Below are 27,287 nucleotides of genomic sequence, written 5' to 3'. Positions count from 1 at the left end.
TCCATAACGCAAGTTAGTTTAAGTTAGATTACGTAGTGTGTAGGCTTAGGGACCGATGACCTCAGCAGTTTGGTCCCATAAGACCTAACCACAAATTTCCAATTTTTTATGCTAAACGTAAACACAAAACGTTTTCTGTTGTCCAGACACCAGGTTCCCTAGAACTGAAGTAGGTGCACACTGCTGCTACGTATCGGAAACTATGTAAAATTAGAGAGTTTGCTCTCTCCAACAGTGCGTTGTTCACGCATGTATCTCAAATAACAAATAGTTATGAATTTTTTTTAATCGGATGATTCTTTTTGATACATCCTGTACTATGTAGTACTTCCCCAATTCCCATGCCATTAGTCCCCCAATGAAACCGTCATGACAGCTGCACAGAACCCTGGAACTAACTTCCCTATGGCAGCTCAAACACTTGGCAATCATAGTTGTTTACAAATTTATTTACGAAATTCAGCTGAATAATAACGATAATATTCTGTTAACTACAGATCACAGGAGACACTAAAGTTATGTGGGACACTGTTGTATGTATGTACTATTAATACAGTAACGTAATGCAATCAAAATTAGCGTTAAAACGCTAAACTTGTACAACCGAAAAATTAGGCCTAAAATAGCGTCAGCACGATACGAACTTCCCGCGTTTTAAAATAAATAAAAGGTAGAACTTTAAACCTTATTTCCTGAGTAGCTAAGGCTCTAGTATATACCGGATGGTTAAAACTAAACTGCGGCTACTGACGGAGGTCCAGTATGGACTGTAATAATCGTGTGGCAGCGCAACTTGGTAGAAATTCTAATCCGTTAATATGGAATCGACTTACGCCGCAAAAAAATTAGTTCCGATTATGGCCACCAGGTGCAAATCTGGCACTGTCAATGCAACAAAGACGTATAGAAATGTTTCCACACGTGTAATGGATTAGGAATGGGACATGGGCAGAAAAGATCAAACAAGTACGGATTTCATTACTAACCGCCGCTTCACAATTTATTCAGTATGAACATAGGAAACGTCGACTTGATGCTATACAGCACCAGATTCGCACCTAGTGGCCAACATTGGAACAATTTGTTTACAGCTTGAATCGGTTCCGCATTAATGTATGGCATATGTACCATGTTTCGCTGCCATACGATAATTACAGCCCACACTGGACTCCCGTGAGTAGCTGCACTTTAATTATAACAACCCAGTATATTTCAAATGAAAACAGCCTAAAATCTGCGCTTAATGCTTACATAAACGTCTTAAGTTTGTGTAAACCTGCGTCTGGAACATGCGAAAACTGGCCCTTAAAGGTTTTTTCCGAAAATTAGTTCGAAAAAGTGAAATTTTCAGTAGGTAAGTTAGAATAGGTGCTAATTAACTTCTATACAGTGTAACATCAGCCTAATTAACAGCGATTACCAAATTAACCACTTATCTATACGAGCTAAATATTCCAGCGTCTGCTGTGTGGGTCAGGGCTGTCATCGTGTACAAAAGTTGATTGAAAGCGATGTACTAGCTGAGATGAAGTACATACATACATACATACATACAGGGCCATTTCTAGGTGTTTTGCCGCCCTAGGCGAGAACTGAAAAATTACACACCCCCTCCCACCACCACCAACATCCAACAGCACAACAACGCAAATCTCCTATTATACTTCGTCATTAAACTAAGGTGGCCTGACGCCCTTATTTTCTGGGGACAGTCCTGAGTTTTCATGTTTTGACCTCAATCCCTTTAAAACTGATGGGACAACAAGACGGCCGATGTGGCCGAGCGGTTCTAGGCGCTTCAGTCTGGAACCGCGCGACCGCTACTGTCGCAGGTTCGATACCTGCCTCGGGCATGGATGTGTGTGATTCCTTAGGTTAGTTAGGTTTAAGTAGTTCTAAGTTCTAGGGGACTGATGACTTCAGATGTTAAGTCCCATAGTGCTCAGAGCCATTTGAATCTTTTTTGAGGACAACAAATGTTCTCGATTCATTATTTTTTGTCGTCAACTTTTAAAATTTCCCAAAGTAATTGAAATAAGAAGAATGTGCTGAGCAACTTAAATTAGAACTCAATTGATTATACTAGTGCAACCAAATTAGGCATCAATTACTAATTTTATTTAATTGCAAGAAAATGGACTAACAAAGGCGTGGAATTATTTTCTGCTGCAAATGAATTTTTCCTTGTATTTACATATTGTGCTATACTGATGGGAGACGCGCTGAAGCATCAAACTAGATCATCTGGATAAGCGTGGTGTTGTTTCGTTTCTGTTCTAATTGAAAAATTTTTGAATGAGGAATAAATCTCATCTTTTTCAGCATTCACTTTCTTGTGATTAGATAAATGCCGCCTTGTCTGCATTTTCTGTTGAGAGTTCTAGAACTTTAATTACCCGCCCCGGTGGCGCAGTGGTCTAAGCGATTGTCTTCTGATCATTCGTCAGAGATGGAACTGGGTTCGAATCTCGGTGAGGCCCAGATATTGCTTGCCTAAAGGCAATGGCTCTTTCCCTTCCCTGGAGTCAGTGGCTCTAAATTAGGGATGGGCGTCAGCTTCTAGCCCGTTGAGTTGCTCACAGTGGTCGTTAAAACCTAAGTAAAAAAAATGTAACTACATTTTTTATTTAAGCTGTTTCTTCAAGCAAAGTTACTGGTCATGGAAGATGCGAAGTTACTGGACTTGGAATATTCCTTCTACTGTACATTAAAGGTTTGGATTCAGATGTTTTGTTGTACAGTGACACTACGGTATCAAAAAGTAGCTTTGTTTTTATATGCTGCCGCCTGTGAGCAACAATTTATCAGAAGTAGTACTCTGAATGATAGTACTTTCACATGAAAAGTATCACTAAGATTCATTGCACATTTACTGGAAAACCATGATACAGTTCATCAATTATCTGCTAATCCTCGTCATTCCAGTGCACATGTCCCGCTCCAGCATTCGACACAGATGAATCAAGGTCATGTTTGTTTCCGATTTGTACTCAACAGCGGCTGTTTTAGTTTTGAGGTACATAGAGGCAATCTGCTTACTTTCGTCAGTGCGTAAGGACGTATTAAGTAATTGTTCCCTATGCCTTTGAAAATAATTCGGTGTTTTTCATCTTCTTTTCTCCTCATATGTTCAATTTTTTCGCTGTTTGATGTGAAATTAATTTTTTCCACCCTTTGCTGCCCCTAGAATTTTGCCGCCCTAGGCGCTCGTCTTGTCTTGCTTAATGGTAGAAACAGCCCTGCGTACAAAATGGTTCAAATGGCTCTGAGAACTATGGGACTTAACATCTATGGTCATCAGTCCCCTATAACTTAGAACTACTTAAACCTAACTAACCTAAGGACATCACACAACACCCAGTCATCACGAGGCAGAGAAACCCTGCGTACATACATTGATAAGTCTAGACATTATGACCACTGCCCACCGCGACATTGGATGCCTCCTGGTGATGTTGCGGGCACGTGACGCGGTAACAAAACCATGTTAGTGGAGCAGACATGGACGGGGGGCCACGCTAGCGAAGATTCGAGCTGCAGATGGAAAAATTCATTGAGATAAGCTACTTTGACAAAGGGCAGATTATTGTTACGCAGAGCCTGTGAACGAGTATCTCGAAAACGGCAAAGCTGGTCGAATGTACACGTGCTACTGACGTGAGCATCTGCAGGAAGAGGAAGGACAGTGGAACTACCACTAGGTGCTGAATGGTTGGACGTCCATGACTCTTCACAGAACGTGGGGTTCGGGGTTTTGTCTGCTTCGTAAAGTAGGGTAGATGGTGATCTGTGGCATCTCTGCCGAAAGAGCTCAATGCTAGTGCACGCACGAGTGTTTCACAGCACACCATTCATCGGACACTGTTGAACATGGAGATCCGCAGCAGACCATTCATACGTGTTCACATGTTGACCCAATGACATCGTCAATTAGGATTACAGTGGGCACGGGACCATCCGGATTCGACCGCCAATCAATTGAAACGTGTCGGCTCTTCGGGTGAATCACATTTTTACTACACTAGGTTGATGGTCGTCTCCACAAGGGCCTTCATCGAGATGGACGGTGGCTCGAAACGTGCAGCGTGCCACGGGCGTAGGCTGGTGGTAGCAGTGTTATGCTATGGGAGACAACCTCCTGCTCTTGCATCAGACCTGTGGTAGTAATCGAAGACACGCTGACTGCTGCGAATCACCTGCATCCCTTCATGCTTGATGTCTTCCGCGACGGCGATGTCATCTTTCAACAATATGATCGTCAGTGTTTCGGAGCCAGAACCGTGCTACAGTGGTCTGAGGAGCATTATAGCGAACACGCATTGATGTTTCGGCGACCAAATTCACCTGATGTAAATCCTATGGAACTCACCTGGATCGCTATCGGGCGCAATCACCGCGTACGCAAATCAGCGTCCGTTATTTACGCTATTTACTTGACTCGTACGTAGAAATACAGGGTGATTAAAGTTAAACTTTCAAACCGCTGTAGAAATAACACCACTGGTCAGAATGACGTCAACTTGCAACGGAATATTATCAGAGAAGGGGAAGACGTATGGCAGAAGAAAAATACACAGCTACAAAATGTAGCTATAGAAGGGGCTGTAAGTATCACAATTTAATAGTGGTCGACTACAAATGACAAATGAATCATACTACAATGCCTAAGGTGTACGATTAACGTTAAAGAAACTGTACTACTCAGTGTGCGTGGGTGTACAGGTGTGATACTGTTAGTTACGTAAGAGCCATCCATCATGGCAAGGTCATATCACATCGGATAGGAAAAATCTGTTTTTCATTGTCCTGAGGCCAAAAACCGCATAAAAAGCATCACTCGCATCGGTTTTTAATTGTACTGAGGCCAACAACCGAATAAAAAAGCGTCAATAAAAATAAAATCGGATTATTAATTTCCGTGCGACTGGCGCAAAATACGTTTAGTATGCTGTCCACTGTTTTCTGCAACAAGTTGAAATCGAGAAAAAGCATGTTCCACAACTGATCAAAATGTTTCTGGGGTCACGTTCAGAATGTGTTGGGCAATGCGTGCCTTCAGTGCAGCTAAGTTTGCAATCGGGACGCTGAACACATCTTTCAGATATCCCCACAGCCAGAAGTCACACGGATTAAGAGCAGGTGATCGAGACGGCCAGGCTGTAGGGAAATGGCGGCTGATAATTCTAGCATTTCCGAAATGACGCTTCAGCAGCTGCTTAACTGGATTTTCAATGTGTGGAGGTGCGTCATCTTGCATAAAAACGATCCCATCCACACATCCACGCTGTTGGAGAGCTGGAATGATGTGGATGCGCAAGACACTCATAGCGCTTACCAGTGACGGTACAGGTAACAGGACCGGAAGCACCAGTCCCTTCGAAAAAATATGGCCCTATGATAAATGATGCCGTAAACCCGCACCACACAGTGACCTTTTCAACATAAAGTGGTACTGGTTGATTTGCTCAAATGGTTCAAATGGCTGTATGGGACTTTAACATCTGAGGTCATCAGTCCCCTAGACTTAGAACTGCTTAAACCCAACCAACCTAAGGACATCATACACATCCATGGCCGAGCCAGGAATCGAACCTGCGACCATAGCAGCAGGGCGGTTCCGGACTGAAGCGCCTAGACCCGTTCGGTCACAGCGGCCGGCCCCGGTTGATTTGCGTGTGGATTTTCCGTTGCCCATATTCGATAATTCTGTATATTGACATGTCCTGTCAGATGGAAGTGGGCTTCGTCTGTTCACAAAATCGTCCATGACCAACCACTGTCCACTTTCATGCGAGCAAGAAATTCTAAAGTAAAGGTCTCTCTTGCTAGCAGATCAACAGGAAGCCACTCGTGCATATGGGTAATTTTGAATGGATAACAAAGAAGGATGTTTGGTAGGATTTTACGCACTATGCTCACAGGTATGTCCACTGTTCGGGCAATTCTCCGTGTACTACACGTTTGCACACCACACTACCACTCTTCTCGTCCTGCATTGCTGTGGTCACTGCTTCCACTGACGTCGAATCAATTCGTTTCCTCCCTCAACCAGGTTGCACAACAACCTGTCTTTTTCAATTTCCGAATCATTTTCTTTCTGTGAGCGAGTGGTTGTATATAATTGCTAAATATGGAGCTACTCTGAGAGGAACCTGATTGGTATACAATCGGGATCGGAGGCCTTGCCTTTATTAAGTGATTTAAGCTGCTTCGTTACTCCGAGAATATCTACTTCCATGTTTCTCATCTTGGCAGTTGTTCTTCATTAGAATTCAGGAATATTTACTTCGTCTTCTTTGGTGAAGGAGTTTCGGGAAACCGTGTTTTATAACTTTGCTTTAGTGGCACTGTCATGAGTGACTTCACCGTTGTTATCGCGCAGTAAAGGTATTGATTGCGTCTTGCCACTGTGTGCTTTTATGTATGACCAGAATCTCTTTCGGTTTTCTACCAGATTTCAAGACAGAATTTCGTTGTGGAAATTATTAAAAGCATCTCGCATTGAAGTACGCGCTTCGAACTTCTGTAGAACTTTGTCAATCCTGGAGATTTTGTTCTTTTAAATTTGGCATGCTTTTTTCGCTGCTTCTGCAACAGCGATCTGACCCGTTTTGTGTACCATGGGAGATCGGTACCATCACGTATTAATTTATGTGGTACATGTCTCTCAATTGCTGTCGACACTATCTCTTTGAAAACATTCCACAACTTTTCTACACTTACATGAGCAGATCGGAAGAAGTGAAGACTGACTCTTAAAAAGTCGTTAAGAACATTTTTATCAGCTTTTTTAAAATAGATATACTTTGCGTTTCTTTTTGATGGTTGTAGGTGTTACGGTATTCAGCCTAGCAGCAACTGCCTTGTGGTCACTAATACCCATATTCGTCAAAGTACTATTGGTCCAGGATTATTTGTTGCTAAAAGATCAAGTATGCTTTCGCAACCATTTACGCTTTGAGTGGGCTCATGAACTAATTGGTCAAAATTTTCTGGGAAAGCATTCAGTACAATTTCGGATGAAGTTTTATGCCTGCCGCCGGCTTTAAACGTATAATTTTTCCAGCATATCGAAAGTAGATTAGTCATCACCGACTATAATTGTATGAGCGGGGTACGTATTTGAAATGACTAAAGTTTTCTTTGAACTGTTCAGCAACTGTATCTTCTGAGTCGGGGGGTCGGTAAAACGATCCAATTAATAGTCTAGTCCGATTGTCAGGTATAACCTCAACCCATACTATTTCACACGAACTATCTACTCCAATTTCGCTTCAAGGCAAACTACTTCTGACAGAAATAAATACTCCACCACCAACTGTATTTAATCTAACCTTTCTGAACACTGTTGGATTGTTAGAAAAAGTTTCGGCTAAACTTATTTCCGGCTTTAGCCAGCTCTCTGTACCTACAACTATTTGAACTTCAGTTCTTTCTCCAGACCCACTGCTGTCATCGGACCAACGCCTTTTTTTTAAACCCTTCAGTGTCCGGAACTTCTGTGCAGTCATCATTCTTGTAATACAGTTTTACAAGCAGAACGCGATCCTGCATTGAGACAGTCATGGCGAACGTCGCAGAAGCGAAAGGAGGAAAAGCCGTGTACCCGGCGCGTTTATACCAACTTCAATGGGTCATGCGCATGACAGGTGTTTCATTTTCGTATTCGGACACATACAGCACCATCTATTGATCAATTTTTACACTAATCTTTTTTTCTGCCATACGTTTTCCCCGTTCTCCGATAATATACCATTGCAATTTAACGTCATTCTGACCAGTGGTGTTATTTCTACAGCGTTTAATTATAATCGCCCTCTATAATGCGACATCTACATCCACATCTATACTCTGCAAGCCACCTGACGGTGTGTGGTGGAGGGTACCTTGAGTAACTCTATCGGTTTTCCCTTCTATTCCAGTCTCGTATTGTTCGTGGAAAGAAAGATCGTCGGTATGCATCTGTGTGGGCTCTAATCTGATTTTATCCTCATAGTCTCTTCGCGAGATATACGTAGGAGGAAGCAATATACTGCTTGATTCCTCGGTGAAGGTATGTCCTCAAAACTTCAACAAAAGCCCGTACCGAGCTACAGAGCGTCTCTCTTGCAGAGTCTTCCACTGGAGTCTATCATCTCCGTAACGCTTTCGCAATTACTAAATGATCCTGTAACGAAGCGCGCTGCTCTCCGTTGGATCTTCTCTATCTCTTCTATCAACCCTATCTGGTACGGATCCCACACTGCTGAGCAGTATTCAAGCAGTGGACGAACAAGTGTACTATAACCTACTTCCTTTGTTTTCGGACTGCATTTCCTTAGGATTCTTCCAATGAATCTGTCTGGCATTTGCTTTACCGACGATTAATTTTATATGGTCATTCCATTTTAAATCACTGATAATGCCTACTCCCAGATAATTTATGGAATTAACTGCTTCCAGTTGCTGACCTGCTATATTGTAGCTAAATGATAAGGGATCTTCCTTTCTGTGTATTCGCAGCACATTACACTTGTCCACATTGAGATTCAATTGCCATTCCCTGCACCATGCGTCAATTCGTTGCAGATACTCCTGCATTTCAGTACAATTTTCCATTGTTACAACCTCTCGATATACTACAGCATCATCCGCAAAAACCCTCACTGAACTTCCGATATTATCCACAAAGTCATTTGTATATATTGTGAATAGCAACGGTCCTACGACACTCCCCTGCGGCACACCTGAAATCACTCTTATTTCGAAAGACTTCTCTCCACTGAGAATGACAAGCTGCGTTCTGTTATCTAGGAACTCTTCAATCCAGTCACACAATTGGTCTGATAATCCATACGCTCTTACTTTGTTCATTAAACGACTGTAGGGAGCTGTATCAAACGCCTTGCGGAAGTCAAGAAACACGGCATCTACCTGGGAACCCGTGTCTATGGCCCTCTGAGTCTCGTGGACAAATAGCGCAAGCTGGCTTTCACACGATCTTTTTCGAAACCCATACTTCCACAAACCTACCAACAAACTGTAGGATCACTGATACACAGAATCAGTGATGTATTTCGTTCCAAACACGGACAAACAAGCTGTTAAGTAGGTCATAATGTTTTGGCTCATCATTGTACATATTTGCATCGATAAAATGTCTTAGAGTGCGTCAACATCCGCAATAACGTTTCCTACCTTTGTGTGTGTCACAACTCATTAAGGGAAAAATTGCGTGGTGGTGGAGACAGCGATAGTAGTGATTTGCATTTACGGTTTATGCCCCCAGGATTGCCGATGGGAGAGGCGGAACCGGGCAGTAACGCGGCTGAAGGATCCGCGGCGGACGGCGACAGCGCCGGCAGCAGCGGCGAAGGGAGCGTCGGCGGTAGCAGCGGGGGCGGCGGGGGCGAGCAGCCGATGGACCTGAGCGTGGGCGGCGCGCGGCGGCGCTGCGGCCGGGAGGTGCCGGCGCTGATTCCGCTGGCGCTGGTGCGGCGCGTACAGCGCCAGCAGAGGCAGCTGGCCGCCGCCGCCGCCGGCGACCCGCGCGCGCTGCTCTACACCCAGCTGTTGCACCACTTCCACGCGCAGGAAATGCTGCGCAGGCAGTTCGCCCTCCAGGCAGCGCGAATGGTTAGTTCGGGCTTACTTTGGCCATCACGTAACATCTTCAGAGGAATCAAACACCTATCACACGAAACGACAGTATACAATGATCTGCAACTGAAATACACTGTCCAACTCAATTAATGATCTCGTTTCAAAACCCCGTAATTGTCTCCCATTACGACGTAAGTGTTTGAAATTTGGCTCTACGTTTCTACAAACCACCACCTCTGCGACGGTGGAAAACCGTAGCGTCCTGCGACTTCACTCTGGGCTCGGTGACACTTCAAACACCAAGGTGTCGAAACATGCGAAAAAAGGCCAGCGCTCAGAATTTAGTGTGAAATGTAAGATGGGTTAATGATGTCACATTAGCACCAAATATCATCACATCTCTGCCCAACGCCACTGTGGACGTTTCACACGATGGGAAAGTCGTCACACACCCTCTTACTCACATTTCACCCCTTCTTTTGACGCCTTCGCGGTGGAGGTCAGAATCACGACGACCTGCAGTAAAATCGCGCCGTTTTATTATGGATACCGAAGAAAACATTTCACAGACATTGCCGCTCACAATCGACAGTAAAAGGTCTCCAAATGGCATAAAGGGCGTCAGTGAACCACCGCTTTCCTTGGGGGTTCGCTTTCCCACACTTTCTTCTATCGAAAAAGACAGTTCGCAGTGAAACGACCAACAGGAAGACATTCGTGACAATCTTCCCTAGTGACATCGTGAGTCACTAGTCCCAATAAACTGTCAGCACTTCTTTGGAGTGCAGTGCGACCGCAACTTTTTTCCTGGTGTATAGGATGGAACTACTGCGGATCATTCAGATCCATTCAAGGAAATTTCAACGTGATCCGAAGTAGCAAAGAGTGCTTATGTTTCTTCAGCCTTCCTGTTCTGTGCCCTCCTGTGACCTGATGACGGAGGGGTGAGACATTGGCACGTGCGTGAATAAAATGGCCAAAGGGCCCTCTAACACCAAGTTCGGCAGCACCCACGGTGCCAGCAACCTGTACAGAGACAGCCTGTGGCTGAGTCCTAAGCGCTTGCAGACAGGCAAGTCCTTCACCCCCCCCCCCCCCAATTCGGTATGCCTACTGCCTACTAATGGGCGCTAGAGGGGCAGCGCAGCCTGCGTGCAGGTGCCTAGCCCTCTGCCACGGATTGTCTCTGTACAGGTACATTTTTAAAGTGCTCAACAAAGTCGGGCGGGTGGGTGGCTCTCTTTTTGTCAAACTGGCTGATCTGAGAGGAGCCCTTTGCAATTCTATTCACACATCATGTATCATGTGTCAATGTCGCATCCCCCTCCCCCCCCCCCCCCCCCCGTGACTACGTCACAAGAGGGTGCGAAACCAGGGGACTGAAAAAGCATAAGCACCCTTCGCTGTTCGGATCATTCATATTTCTTAGAATGCTTTTGAACGGTCCCTGGGGTTCCACCCTGTACCCCAGAGCAAAAATTACGATCGCACTGCACTCCAACGGGGTGCCATTATGTTCAGTTGTGATGGCTCTCCATCCTCCTCCATAATCGAGTTCATCAACATGACGTGGCAAATATGAGGTAGCCAAGGAGGTGGAAACGTGGGTTCTACTATGCCAAGACTGTTTGGTAGCTACAACAGGAAAACGCAATTAATTAGGAGTACAAAATAAGAAAATATTTATTACTTAACTTTGCTGTAGTCCTTGATCAGTTGGTTGACAATTGTAGAAGACGCGACTAGACTAAGCGTCTGTAAAATGACATAATTAATCTCTCGTAATCTTGACTGTCGAATCCGGTGAATCTGAAGACTAACTTGCAACGCATCTACAAAGACTTGATGGCAGCAATGACTGAGCTGCAGACGATGCATCGGCACTGGCTGACCACTGAGTGCGGCTACGAGCTGTAGACTGGCACAACTGCACTACTCTCCTGCTGCACATGAAGTGGCCTAGCGGCGCCTCGCGGCGAGCGTAAGTACTGCGACTGGCTGTGTACTCTTTGGCTAACACAGCCGTTCTTCTGTTCCGTTTATCGAGAGAATCGCATCCGGCGGATCGATCTCTCAGGCGGCGGTGTGGTCGTATGACTGACATCACAAGTGGGGTTTCTGGCGCACGACGTCCTTACAGAAGGGCTGACCATCCAGAGGGTGTCAGCAGTGTCAAAGGTTGTAACAAACATTGTCCTGTTGCTAAATGCACTGCGAAAGACACATTCAACATTGTGTCGCTCCAAGATTCTGCCTTGGTTAAGAATTCAGTCTACAGATCCAGAAGTCTGTGGTTCAGTCCTTAGTTGATCATTTTTTTCTGTTTCTTGTCGCTTCTTTTTACTCCATAGATGATTATTTACTGCGAGAAAACCGGACAAGTGCAAGAAGGGCCCACGCACTGAGAGTTCCGTACAAACTTAGTTATGTGTATAGATATTCATCTACAGGTTCTGATGAGTTAGTTTGCGGGTGTCAAAATATGCGACATAAATCTTTTGATTGCATTGACTTAGAAGCTTAAATTTTTTACACCGCCAAGGGACCGCAGACCCTAGTATTCCATATAATTTCAACTTGAAACCTCTTCCCCTTCCTGAGAAAAAGGGGTCTTAACCGACGGACAGACAGATGGACAAGGTAATAATGCAAGAGTTCCGTTTCTGGCGATTAAGGCACGGAACCCTAAAAACGGTTCTGAGTCTAGTTTAAACTATAGAGTCCCCAATTCCTGGCTTAGTAATTCAGCTTAAAGGACGGCACGCCTAGCGAAGAACTTTGGCGTTTAACCCTTCAGTTGACGACAGCTTTAGAGGTGCCTTGCTGAAGCGACAGTCGCCTCTGTGGCGCTGTATTCAAACAAGACATGGTCGTACAGTAGATACTTGTATGGTTCACTGTTAAGAGACTGTGCGAGACGTATGAGGATCCATTTCATCTCACATAAAGATCCTAGGTGAATTCTTTCACTACCTGACTAAACGATGCCCTGCAGACAGGTGGGACATATCATCAGTCTAGTTTTCACGTACTCCTATCCTGTCATCAATATATTATATCAGAGTCAGAAATTCAGAAGCCTTTCATCCATGCTTCAGTAACCCAATGGTAAAGTCTTTGTGCCACTGCCAATCTGAGATCTGTGACCTATTATTTAAGAGTGCTGGGCAGTCGTCCCTGTACTCTTTAGCATGGAGCTGATCCTGAATGACATGAGGTAGTTGTTGTTGTTTACAATTATTTAATATTCTTGTATATAGCTGTATGTGGAGTTGATCATCACCTCAGTTGATATGGAGGCATTGGGATACGTATTACACTTAATTATGGATTTGACCTCTTAGTATGCAATTTTAAATGAATTAATAAATTTAGTCTCAAAATGTTAGTAAGTGCGCCGATGACCTTGACGTTTAACCCCCTAATCCTACCACCAATTCATCTTCATTTGAGGGTGTTGCGTGTTTGCGTAGAAATTAGCGTAAGTAACTAATAGATTTTGCCTGCAAATGATTCTAACATTCCCAGGATATCTAGCTGTATCACTGTAACCGTTGAAAGAAACAGCTACCCCACCTCCTGGCCCGTCACACTGAAACAAATGGTAAAGCATACCACCTCATGATACTTCCTGACAGTTCAAAACTCTTTGCCGGACCGGGAATCAAACCTGGGACCTTTGCCCTTCGCAGGAAAGTGCTCTGTCAACTGAAGTATCCAAGCACGACTCAAGATTCCCCCCTCGCAGTTTTACTTAACACAGCACCTCATCTCCTACATACCTTGAGGGACTGGTGTAAAGAATATTGCTGAGACATGGCTTAGTCACAGCCTACTTTGGAGGGCTCAGTCAGTAGAAAGCTTGCCCGTGAAAACCAAAGGGCTCAGTATGGCGAACAATTTTTATCTGCTAGCAAGTTTTAAATCGGCGTGCATTCTGCTGCAGAGTGAAAATTAATTTTCGATACCACATCATGACACTGAGAGCAGTCAAAAACGTTACCGAAGTAGTCACTCCCTGCTGACGACAGTCGTTGAAAAATCATCAAGGGATAAAATCTGGAAAAAAGTTGATGCGACCAGAAACCACGAAACCACACGATCTTCCTTACTGGTGCTTTAATCTTTACATGTATGAAATCTGAAAACTTATCTTCAAACTGCCAAGCAGTCCAACAGAAAAAATGTTTGTCCACTACAGCGGACTCTATGCAGAACATAACACACGCTGTGGCTAGGTGCAGATAGGCAACTATCCGTGCAAGGGCCACATGGTAGAGAAGCGGAGAGCGAAATATTGAGGGATTGCATGTTATCTCCAACGTCACTTCATCGTATTTCTTCGTTAAAACTATAAGGGGAGTCATGTCTTTCTTCAGTCTGAAGTAAATAGAACTGTAAATACAATAGTAAAGAGAATATCGATATGGCCTAAGACACCAGTCGCGATGCACTCGAAGTTGTCTTACTGCACCATGCTTAATGTGATGTGTCTCGTGTATATCTTTTGTGCAGAGTAATTCTAAATTACACTCCTGGAAATTGAAATAAGAACACCGTGAATTCATTGTCCCAGGAAGGGGAAACTTTATTGACACATTCCTGGGGTCAGATACATCACATGATCACACTGACAGAACCACAGGCGCATAGACACAGGCAACAGAGCATGCACAATGTCGGCACTAGTACAGTGTATATCCACCTTTCGCAGCAATGCAGGCTGCTATTCTCCCATGGAGACGATCGTAGAGATGCTGGATGTAGTCCTGTGGAACGGCTTGCCATGCCATTTCCACCTGGCGCCTCAGTTGGACCAGTGTTCGTGCTGGACGTGCAGACCGCGTGAGACGACGCTTCATCCAGTCCCAAACATGCTCAATGGGGGACAGATCCGGAGATCTTGCTGGCCAGGGTAGTTGACTTACACCTTCTAGAGCACGTTGGGTGGCACGGGGTACATGCGGACGTGCATTGTCCTGTTGGAACAGCAAGTTCCCTTGCCGGTCTAGGAATGGTAGAACGATGGGTTCGATGACGGTTTGGATGTACCGTGCACTATTCAGTGTCCCCTCGACGATCACCAGTGGTGTACGGCCAGTGTAGGAGATCGCTCCCCACACCATGATGCCGGGTGTTGGCCCTGTGTGCCTCGGTCGTATGCAGTCCTGATTGTGGCGCTCACCTGCACGGCGCCAAACACGCATACGACCATCATTGGCACCAAGGCAGAAGCGACTCTCATCGCTGAAGACGACACGTCTCCATTCGTCCCTCCATTCACGCCTGTCGCGACACCACTGGAGGCGGGCTGCACGATGTTGGGGCGTGAGCGGAAGACGGCCTAACGGTGTGCGGGACCGTAGCCCAGCTTCATGGAGACGGTTGCGAATGGTCCTCGCCGATACCCCAGGAGCAAAAGTGTCCCTAATTTGCTGGGAAGTGGCGGTGCGGTCCCCTACGGCACTGCGTAGGATCCTACGGTCTTGGCGTGCATCCGTGGGTCGCTGCGGTCCGGTCCCAGGTCGACGGGCACGTGCACCTTCCGCCGACCACTGGCGACAACATCGATGTACTGTGGAGACCTCACGCCCCACGTGTTGAGCAATTCGGCGGTACGTCCACCCGGCCTCCCGCATGCCCACTATACGCCCTCGCTCAAAGTCCGTCAACTGCACATACGGTTCACGTCCACGCTGTCGCGGCATGCTACCAGTGTTAAAGACTGCGATGGAGCTCCGTATGCCACGGCAAACTGGCTGACACTGACGGCGGCGGTGCACAAATGCTGCGCAGCTAGCGCCATTCGACGGCCAACACCGCGGTTCCTGGTGTGTCCGCTGTGCCGTGCATGTGATCATTGCTTGTACAGCCCTCTCGCAGTGTCCGGAGCAAGTATGGTGGGTCTGACACACCGGTGTCAATGTGTTCTTTTTTCCATTTCCAGGAGTGTAGTTACCTGAAAGTAATAGCAAATAATTTTGAAACCACTGACTGATTATTCACCGGGAGCTCTTCAAACCTCATGCTGTGTTCTCAAGTTTCAGTCCTGTGTCTCACGATGTCGCTCCATTTGCTCGCTATGCGTTGACAATGCACGAATGTAGTAACAATGGAGATGTATAACGGAGCGGACGTGCAAAGTGTTTTCGGTGCCATGAAGCATAATCACGAATTGTTGTAAGAAGACGCTTCAGAATGGATTATCACAAGACTCCGTCTCATGCAGAGACTGCAAAAGCACGGTATCATCGGTTTGTGGAAACAGGTTGTTTGGCACTTTGAGAGGAAGGTAAAGGTCACCGATGGGTAACAGGCCACGTTGTGGAAGCCTTGATGGTGACGTATGCATGTAGTCTACGGGAGTCCACAAGGAGAGTTTGGAGCTGAAACATTTGTAAACAGAAATTTTATTTTTGTCAGTTTCAGAACTGAGAACAGAGTATTTCAAGTAAGTAGATCTCCTGAGTTATTTAATGTTACTTTCAGGCAACTAATTTATCACCCTGTATGTAGTTTACCAAATACGTCACAGTAGCACTCCAGGTATTCATTTCATTTAGTTATTTTCATGTTACTGAAGAGTGACTTAGAAGGCGACGAAAGCGCATCTAGCAACGTAATCTGAGTGACACATTGTCTGCAGCGTGAACCAAACAATATCTAAGTAACTATCACTTTTACTTATAAGTTAATATAAAATTTAAACTAGTTTGTAAGAAAGCGTTTAATAAATTATAATGCATGTACCATTTAAAATGAATGACAAATAAATGTGTTCTTTATAAACCAAATTTATTCAACCAGAAACATAAAAACTGAAATTAATTCGTAAGATATAGAAACATAATTTCTTTCATTGACGCAATATACCATGAAGCAATCCACTTGCGATTAATTCAGCTTGCTTAAACTCGTAAACTATTCAGTCTACAAATGGGGAACTGGTATCACTTTGTTATGGAAGAACTGCACTACGTTTTCCGTTTAGTTTTCTTCACGGTAACAAATTATTAAGACTATATACGGACAGTTCACAAAAACGTAGTTCCTGACGACGTTAACGAATTTTCGACTCTTGGGAAACAATTTTTCGTTATTTAAGTGAACACATTATGCGAATGACTTCCTACGAATGTCACAATTTCATCTACTCCAGACAGGAACTCAGTCGGAGTTTTGTAACGCGAGGTAATTTCACTTAAATGTGACGCACAATCCCGCACGTCAAGCAATCGACTCTATAGTGTCGTTATGACAAGACAGTTCGCTGGGTTTCTAAAATACTTGTTAAGTTATATTAGAAGAAATAAGGCCTCGGTCACAAATATTAAGTCAAAATTGACCAGGTTTCGACGCTACTATGAGCGTCGTCTTCAGAATTAAACTAACTGTTGTAAAACATAATAGGTTTTGTTGCAACCCGTGTTCACTCGGGTACGAGCAGCCCTTACCGGCTCGCCATCTTAACTTATTTACAACTTTTCATGACGTCGGCTTTCCGGCTTAGATTTTTTTAGAATGTGACTTGTAAGTACTGCATCTCTTTCCAGTCAGTACCCACTTTAGTTTATTAGTGTCTTATATACCTATTATGTTTTAGAACAGTTAGTTTAATTCTGAAGACGACGCTCGTAGTAGCGTCGAAACCTGGTCAATTTACACTTAATATTTGTGACAGAGGGCTTATTTGTTCTAATATAATTCTGACACGGTCACTGAACCTTAGCAGCTATGTTCAAAGTTTGACCTGTTAAGTTTTCCAAAACAACCCATCTGTTTTTAATATAGTCCGTTCATCACAGCAGTGGGTCCGTCCACCACACAGTTGCAGTGCGACAGTGGCATGGATTTCGCTCCAGTGAACCCATCTTGAGCAACGGCAAGCAGCTGAAGACAGGTTGTTAACAGTTACAGACGGCGCAGGACGCATCGAGCGCGATCCACGGGGGAGCAGATGCGGCGATGGCATCCGATGCGGCGGACAAGTGCGCCGCGGAGTCAGAGGCGCGCCGGCGAAGGCGGCCGCTTACGGGGAAGCACGTGCGCCAGGGAACAGGCGCCAGTCCCGCTACGCTGCTCACTCTGCGCAGGAAGATAGAGGCTCGCCAGCGGCGACACGCGCTGCCCGCTGCCAGCGTGCTCTGACGGGGGAACCGCGTGCGCCAGGCCACTGGCGCCAGCCGCGCAAAGCTGCATTGGACGTCGAAGTTCGCCAGTGGTGGCGCCTGCCCTGCCGCCACCGACTGAGTGTCAACGTCGCTGTTACGCTTCAGACTGTCATTGTGCAGAACTCTTTTTGAATTTACTTTATATGTGTACGTATATTTATTTATTTATTCCAGTGAAACTGCAGGTGACTGTAATTTATATTGTAACGTATAAGTGTGTGAGCGACTTTAACGTGTACCGGTACTGCATTCTTGTCATTTTCTGCAATGTCTGTTGTGTACATCTCTTAAAACGCACGTTGTCAAACCAGAGACTACATTTACATTTTTACAAAATAATAAATGCGAGATAATATTTATACAAGTTGAATCAGTACCTGTACGATGCAAACTTCAGTATTTTATTACATATCTACATACAACATTTCTATGGTTATATTTCAAAGCGCTTATGACTCATTCAGAGACAGCAAAAATATTGTATAAAATAATAAAAATGATGAAATTATTGTACGTTTGCCCGCTCACAAAAATCTTCCTATAAAATGAGTCGGCAAACATCATTTTACTTGACAATTCAGCACCACATAACGAGCAGTCTCCACTATGCCAGTATTTTTTAAGAGACTAATTATTTTATCAAAAATCTATTAATAAGGAGCGTAAAGATGTTTAAATATAAAACTTTAAATTTGATGACGAAACTGAATCAATTTTTTAAAACTACTCTGCAAATTTTTACTACATACCTGCCATTCCAACTATTGAGAACTAGAAGGTACTCTACTGTTTGACAGCATCTGAATGTGCTTGAGGAGAAAGGGCAGATGGTTTAGTCCTAGGAATCCCTTGGGTCATTAGTAAGATGGCTGGTTTAAGAACATTGTTTCGCACAAGTACGTTAAAATTTTGTCTCCCTCCTACCCACCTTTTTACCTCATACATTTTCACTATGTCAATTTTCGCTACTAATTATTATACAGCCGGTGAGGCCAAGCGGTTCTAGGTGCTTCAGTTTGGAACCGCACTGCTGCTACGGTCGCAGGTTCGAATCCTGCCTCACGCATGGATGTGTGTGATGTCCTTCGGTTAGTTAGGTTTAAGTAGTTCTAAGTTCTAGGGGACTGGTGACCTCAGATGTTAAGTCCCATAGTGCTCAGAGCCATTTGAACCATTTTTTAATTGTTATACACACTGCAAACAAATCTTGCACCTGGGTGTCCCTCTTTGATTGGCACCCCCAAGTGACCATTACTGTATAGATATCTTACAGTTGTGGCACCTGTGCTGTCACCTCTCAGCTTGTGTCCCAATCGGTGGCTTGTCGCTTGGGCCTTAAACTGGCTTTGGGTGCTATCTCAGCTGAGTAGCTATGTGGAAGGAAATTGACCACGACCTTGTAAAAAGTCCTGTCCCAGCATTTTTCCAAACTGATTTAGGGAAACCTGGGTCAATATTTGAGCAAGAAAAGGATAGGAATTGTTTCCCTTCATCAATAATTTCAATGTAACATCCCTAACAGTGAGGTGGGATGATAGCATTTGGTTTCCTGCACTTGTCATATGATCATTACAAAAGACAGGAAAAATTTAACATTTAACAAACATTGGGTAGAATGTGTTTTATCACTGACATAAAAATCTTACTGTAATAATGAAAGTGACACAGGGACTGTTTTTCTGCAGACACACAATTAAACTGAGCTAATGTTAATGTTAATGTGTCTGAAAGTTCCACAACCAATAACAAAGTAAGAAACAGAAGTCCAGAAGGAAGGCAAACCCAATTTTAATTATTGAGAAGCTCTCTCTGTCACACATGCATAAAGCACATAGCATTTCAATGTTGAGGATGGACTGTTGGGTGAAGGTTCTGTTGGGGAATCAGTAGGTGGTGCTAGTGTGGCTGAAATTATAGAATGGGTGCTGCATTGCGTAGAGTTGTGGTATATATGAGGTTACAGAAGAATGTTTATTGATGGATAAAAGCTACCCTTACTAACCTATTTACATCTAAACTAAATTGCCTAGAGGTACTGAAGTGACATGGTCTTGAGTTTCAAAGTAAGTATGCTTGACTTTGATCTGGAAACTGGATGTGGCTACTGGTGTTACAGTGCAATGTATGTGCACCTTCAAAGGGACCGATTTTTGGGGAACTATTGTTGTAAAGTGCATTGCACCTTCGGTGGGGAGTTGTTTGGATTAGCATCAGTGGGATGTTTGGGATTAGTCAACTCAGTTTTAGAAAGGTTAACTTTTTACTTTACATTTGTGATAGGTGAGAGGAAACTAGTTTTGGTTGTTACAATTCATTCAGACTTGGATGTCGGGTGAATAGTTGAGGAGATAATGAATTTTTCAAAGTAGACATAGGTGGGTGAATTCTGAAACATGTTGACTGTTGTATGTAAGGCATTTAAGGCAGTGATAGAAAATAAGTTTAGATTTTGACAATCCGTCTACACAACAAAGGCAACAAATAAACGTACGAGTGATATAATGTAAAATGAAGCTGGAAGATTAAGATATGTGCTTGAAAATTACCAAATGTCAAAATTGGCCATTTGCATAGATAATAAAAATAATGCATCTTACCTGGACTATGTTTTGATTCACAAAACACAATGAGGCTCTGAGCCCCCCACACAAATAAAATTTTATTATGATGAATAAAAGATTCATCTTAGCTGTTTTTTGAGTGCTATACTGCTGGCTCATCAGACCCTAAAAGAATTTTAGGTAAGAAGTTGATGAATGGTAGCAGTGGCCTCCATAAAGACTGGTCTGACGAAAGTGGAGCCAGAGTTGATGTGAATATTAAGTGCTTTGCTGATTAAAGTGTCAAGGGTTGCAGAGTTGGAATTAATTTTGTGATCAAGCTCATCCACTCTAGTGTCAGGGACACTGTGTTCAAAGTAGATAGTGATGATGGCCAGAAGGTGATGAGATGGCTGATGTTATTTCTGATGGATGAGGAGAGGGGGGAGGAGGAAGAGAATGGATTACTAAGGAGGTTGAGAAAAGCTTGCTGTCTAAATTTAGTGACAGGTATCTTACCTATTAGATGAAAGCAGAATTCACAGTTGCTGGATTCTACAATGATTGAATATTTCTGTGGGGTCAGATTCAGAATATTCAAGTTATGATGTTTTATTTTGTTTACAAGGGTAGGGTTTATTATGAATTTGTATTCAGGAGGGAACAAAATAAGTATGTGATGAGTACATCCGAGAGGTGGCAGAAGCAGAATTAGTGTGATCCAAATTGTCTTGTTTAATATATTTTGCGGCCAGAATCATGAATACTATGTCTTCTTTTAATGAGTTGTTTGAGGTAGCATGCATAGTTGTCTAAAGGTCAGTGAGTAGGAACAGTTCATGGGATGATTTACTGTTAATTGCATCAAGCCGTTGTGCTGTTGATGAAGCTTGCAGTGGTGTTGATGTTACTGCTGGGGTTCTAAGATGAGCTCTAGATGAGGATGAAGATGCTTCGTATGAGATTATGGTGGTCTTGCATTGTTTTAGATAGTGGCTATTGGTATGTGGGATAAGACAAGGGACAATTTTAGGGCTTATGGATAAAGATGTGGATACAGGGGCAGAGACACAGTACATTTAGTTGATTGTCATTACAGAAAACTGTACATGCAAAAGCAGGCAGATAATACAGCAATAAAAATTTGAAGAAATATGGTTCACTTACATATGATGAACCATGAAAAATGACAAATGGTGGTAGCTGGGGAAGAAATAATACATATGCTGAATGAAGATGACCTCAAACAGTGTTAGAGATTTCTTACTAGAATCTGATGAAACACATACAGTAGAATAATCACTGTGCTGACAGCGCTAACCAAGGTGGTGACAAGCATAGATAACAAAACTTTTGTCCACGAAACACCATATTATTCCTGAGAGTATCCAAATCAGATAAAGTGAGGAATAACTCCCAGATCATGAAGATTTCAACTTTACTGAGGTCTTGCTCTGCTCTTGAGTTACCTGAACGATTTAGTTTGTACATTACTAAAAAATAAAGATGAGACATAGGGAAACTCTAATTTCATTGAACACAGACAGAGGGCAGTAAAGGTATGCTAAAATAGTATTCTAAGGTTTGTACGGGGGTGTTTGAAAAGTTCCCAGAATGTAATAGAAAAAAAGTACTTAAATCATTGAAACTTTGTTTTTCAATTTAGTCTCCTTGTAGATTAATGCACTTGGCCCAACAATGTTCCAGTGCCTTGATCCCATCTTCGAAATGAGTTTCCTCCAGGCTTGCAAAATAGTTGTCAACTTGGGCTGTCAGTTCTTCGTTTTAAGTGAATCTTCGTCCACCAAGAAAAATTTTTAGTATTGGGAAGAGATGGAAGTCTGACAGAGCCATATCAGGGGAATAAGGTAGGTATGGCAACAATTCATACCTTACTTTGTGTAATTTTGCCATGGCGACAGTACATGCATTGTCTTGATGGAAGATGACTTTCTCGCTTGCTAAACCTGGCGTATTTCATGTATCTTTTGTTGCAATTTGTCCACGAGGTTAGCACAGTATTCTCCAGTAATTGTTCACACAGTGGGGAGATAATATACAAACAGAATCCCCTTCGCATCCCGGAACACTGATGCCATGACCTTTCTTGCCGAAGGAATTGTCTTTGCTTTCTTTGCTGGCAGAGAATCGGCATGTTTCCAATGCTTTGACTGTTGTTTTTGTTTCTGGGGTATAGTAGTGCTCCAAAGTTTCAACAGTGGTCAAAAAACGGAGCAAAAAATCTTGTCCATTTCTCCTAAAATTGGCCAAACATTGTTCTGATATGTCCATTCTCATGCGTTTTTGATCCAGCATAAAGAGTCGTGGTGCCCATCTTGCAGATAGCTTTTTCATTTCTAATTCTTCAGTTAAAGTGTGATATACCCTTTCAGATGACATCTGGCAAGTGTGAGCAATTTCATGCAATTTCGATCTGTGATCCTCCATGACTATTTTGTGCACTTTTGCAGTGATTTCTGGAGTAGTGACACATCTTGGCTGACCACAGTGCGGATCATCATCTGGGCTCTCCCAACCAAATTTAAATTCATTTGCCCACTTGACAACAGCTGAATATAAAGGAGCATAGTCCCCAAGTGTGTTCTGGAAATCAGTATGAATGTCCTTTGCTTTCATACCTTTCTTTACAAAGTACTTAATCACTGCTTGAATCTCTTTTCTTTTCTTCTTCTTCTTCTTCTTCTTCTTCCATCTTCACAAATCACTATGCGGGAACAACAACAACAAAGCCACGTCACTGCCACAGCTCTCTTCCAAGAGCACTGACGTGGCACGTGTTTACAAGCAACAGTACAATGAATATCATCTGGACAACTCATTGCGCTAGCGCTGACCTCTCATGGTGATTGAGAACTTTTTAAACCAACCTCGTAGCATCAAACAGGGTAGTAAACTCTATAAGAGAACAGTGCATCATCGGCAAGAAGCCTATGTACCATTAACTGAATTTCAGTAAAGTAGTGTTGGGCAGTAGGTTCAATGTAAAGCTTCATCTACGAACCAGTGTTATTAGTATTAGTGACTGAAGGCCCATATCGTGCTATAACTTCATTGATGTTCTTTTACAAAATAAGTTTTATAAATTATTTGTCTATGTACTGAGATATCTGATGTCTTTCATAAGTTTTGGTTGTGGTCATACTTAAGGACTTGTCAAAGATCTTTGGCAGTGTAATATGGTCCTATGAAGGTAAATATACTCTTCATCCTGCTTGAAGGCAGCAACAACATAGCCACATCTAGCTGTCAACAAGAGTTGAGCAGCCATTGTTGATTTCAGTTTGACCACTGCACAAATTAGAACCATTGTTGAACTTAGAATGGTATTTGACACCAAGCATTCTCTTGGAAGCTGGGATGCAGGCAAGTTTATTATTCAACAGACTTCCTCACATGTTGTCACTTTATTTCCCATCCCTAACTGTGCAGTGAAAGATGCAAGGATTTGATAGGTGACGAGAGAAAGTACTGTCTTTGGGACATTTATGAATATGGATGTGCCTTTGTGTTAAACAGAACAGTGCTTATACAGAGCAACATTCTATCCATCTTGTGCAATTCCTGTAATGTCAGGGCAATGTTCTCTTCTAGCATAATGTCAGTTCAAAGATTTGTTGCACTTTCTGATGTGTTTAAGTCCTCCAGCCAGAAAACCAATAAACATCTCCCCCTGTGAGCACGCCCATATCAGAGATGTGATGGAATGGCATCTGATCCAGTTTACATTACTTGAACATCTCTTGACCATTACTGACATCAGGTACAAGCAGCATGAAACATCTCCCAAGATGATATCAGAATCCTCCAAGACTGTCTGTATTCAGAATTGCAGAACAACTGCACTACAGCTAGAGGAGGCCTTAGAAGATACTGGAATTGTTGTCTGACATCAAGCAGAGTGTAACCCATTTGATGTGAGTAAAACTACGTTAATATGGAGTCACTGTAAGGTGTTCATTTTCCATTTTCCATGAGTATAGATTCTAGTGTTAAATGTAACAGAGATCACAGTTGCAGGCTGGGTCAACAAAACTCAGGCCCAATCCATTCTGTATAGTTATAAGGTAAAAATACTCGTATCTATTCAAATAAAGCTATCTATTCCCACTACACGAGGTTCTAATCCAAACAAGACAATGGAAATGGAAATGCCATGTCACTAGGGCCTCCCGTCAGGTAGACTGTTCGCCTGGTGCAAGTCTTTAGAGTTGATGCCACTTCGGCGACTTGTGTGTCGATGGGGATGAAATGATGAAGATAAGGACAACACAACACCCAGTTCCTGAGCAGAGAAAATCTCCGATCCAGCTCGGAATTGAACCCGAGCTGTTAGGTATAACATTCCGTCACGCTGACCACTCAGCTACCAGGGGTGGACAACGAGACAATGAAGTTTTATATTAGTATTCTATAGCTGTGTTTCATCTACATCTATATGCTGCAAACAACTGTGAAATGCATGGCAGAGGGTATGTCCCACTGTACTAGTTATTTGGGCTTTTTCCCCATTCCATTCATATATGGAGCACTGGAGAAATGAATGTTTAAATCATCTGCATGTGCTGTCTCATCTTATCCTCACAATCCCTATGGGAGTGATATGGAGGGGGCTGTAGTCATAATTTAAAACCACTTCTTGAAACTTTGTCAGTGGACTTTCTCGTAATTGTTTCCATCTACCTTTAAGAGTCTGCCAGATCAGTTTTTTCAACATCTCAATGACATTCTCCAAGAGCTCAAGCATTCATGCTGCCCTTCTCAGTATATGTTCAGTATCCCCTGTTAGTCCTATTTGGTACTTGTCCCACACATTTGAGCAGTATTCTAGGATGGATGGCATGAGAGATTTGTAAACAACCTCCTTTATCAACAGATTGGATTTCCTCAGTATTCTACCACTAAACCATGAATGAGCCTGTGTGATTGTTCCACTTCACTACCTCAATCCATAACTGTCAGGATGTCATGTGAGAAAAGTACAAGTTGAGTTTCACAGGATCTAAGTTTTTGAAATCCATACTGGTTGGCATAGAGGAGGTCTTTCAATTCAAAATGCCTATTATGTTTGAGCTCAGTATATGTTCTAAGATAATGCAACAAATGGATGACACAGATATTGGGCAGTAGTTTTGCGGATCACTTCTGCTTGTAGACAGGTGTGATCTCTGCTTTCTTCCAGCTACTGACAAGTTTCTTCTTCATGGGATCTATGATAGACTATAGTTAATAGAGGGGCTAATGCAGCTGTAAATTGGATATAGAAACTGATGGGGATTCCACTGAGTGCTGGGGCTATGTTCTGTTTTAACAATTTAGTAGCAGTAGCAGCTTTATTCATCCGTAGATCTCTTTTTACAAGGACGTAGGACATGTCAAAGTATTTACAAGTTTAGAACAATTTAAAATAAGCTAATTTGTATACACATGCTTTTACAGACTTATATTTAGAGACAATTATAAGATTTACTCCTAGTATACATTACTCTTTTTACAAATAATTTATTAAATAATGTAATACCACACTGTTCACTCATATCTCACTATAAGTTACTGCACACACTATACACACATTGTTTCATAACACTTCACTCACGGTCCACAACGGTTGCAGGTTCGAATCCTGCCTCGGGCGTGGGTGTGTGTGATGTCCTTAGGTTAGTTCGGTTTAAGTAGTTCTAAGTTCTAGGGGACTGATAATGACAGAAGTTAAGTCCCGTAGTGCTCAGAGCCATTTGAACCATTTTTTAATTTCACACACACACACACACACACACACACACACACACACACACACACACTGGTGATCTCTGGGCCATTTTCTGTACCACGACTTCCCTTTTGCTATCCTAAAAAACTGAGTCACCATCCCTCTGTAATGAGTGAGAGATGTTGAGCTCAGAAAGAGGAAGAGGTGTCAGTATTGTGCAATGCATAGCTTGGGGGTAAGTTTTTCTAGAAAAGGAAAAAAGAAGGAAAAAAACGTAGTGTGAAGATGTTACGTGGAGTGTTGGATATTTTAAAACCATTATTATCATTTATTTGTATAACATTTTTTTTACCAAACCCCCTACTTTGTTTTATCTAAGTAATTCTTCAGTGTATAAATGTATTGCATACCACATACTTTTTAGCTGCCTTTTCAAATAAGTGTATTTTTGCAATTTCTTTTATCTCTTTTGGCAATTTATTGTACAGTTTTATTGCTTGGTAGAAAATGCTGTTTTGAGTTTTATGTTTATTTTTTCTTGGTAAATGTAAGTTGAGTCTCTCTCTTGTTGCATGGCCATGGACAGAACTGTTTGTACAGTAATTACCAATGTTATTTTTGATGTGTACAACTTACTGGTAAATGTATTCACACGGAGCAGTTAAAATCCCCATTTTTTATTTTTTGTTTTATTTTATTTATTTATTTATTTATTTTTAACAGATCTTGACAATGAGCTCGACTACCATTTTTGGTTATGATTCTTATGACTCTTTCCTGAAGTTTGAAAATTGTGTTCATATTTTGTGCATTTGTTCCCCAAAAACGAATGCCATAGCTAAGAATTGAGTGTACATATGAATAGTATGTAAATAAAAAAAGACACTGCATGTCACACACTGATGATAGGGTTCTAAGGGTGTAACATGCTGATGACATTCTGTTTGCAAGTACCTTTGTCTGTTCACATCACTTCAACTGAGAATCAATATTCATTCCTAGAAATTTTGCATTTGTTACACAGTCTATAGAGGTGCCCTCTACATTTAATTTAACACTGTCACTTTCCCTCTTCAAACTGAAATTCATGGTATTAGTTTTCTTTTTGTTCAATGTCACTTTATTGCAATTTCAGATGTTTCTCAACAACACTGACTCTAATATCTACTTCACACATTTTTCTTTGGTATGGGAATTAAATAGAGGCATTACTTGTGGGTTTTCCTTTGAAAAGGAACATTTGAAAACAGAGTTCAGTATTTTTGC

The 27,287-nt window shown here is 42.7% G+C and overlaps 1 protein-coding gene across 1 annotated transcript in view; it reads left to right on the top strand.

The window, feature by feature from the left end:
• Positions 1-18,213, top strand: part of LOC124556691 — a 116,121-nt gene extending 97,908 nt beyond the window's left edge. The window contains exons 2-3 of the mRNA XM_047130665.1: positions 9,269-9,615; positions 17,494-18,213. Coding sequence (XP_046986621.1) covers positions 9,277-9,615; positions 17,494-17,730 — 576 coding nt within the window. The 5' untranslated portion in view covers positions 9,269-9,276 and the 3' untranslated portion in view covers positions 17,731-18,213. The remainder of the gene's footprint in view (positions 1-9,268; positions 9,616-17,493) is intronic.
• Positions 18,214-27,287: the final 9,074 nt, after the last annotated feature.

Source organism: Schistocerca americana, chromosome X (genome assembly GCF_021461395.2).
Source record: "Schistocerca americana isolate TAMUIC-IGC-003095 chromosome X, iqSchAmer2.1, whole genome shotgun sequence".
Lineage (NCBI taxonomy): Eukaryota > Metazoa > Arthropoda > Insecta > Orthoptera > Acrididae > Schistocerca > Schistocerca americana.
Note: the sequence above shows the minus strand (reverse complement) of the source record. Positions and strands in the feature narration are given on the sequence as shown.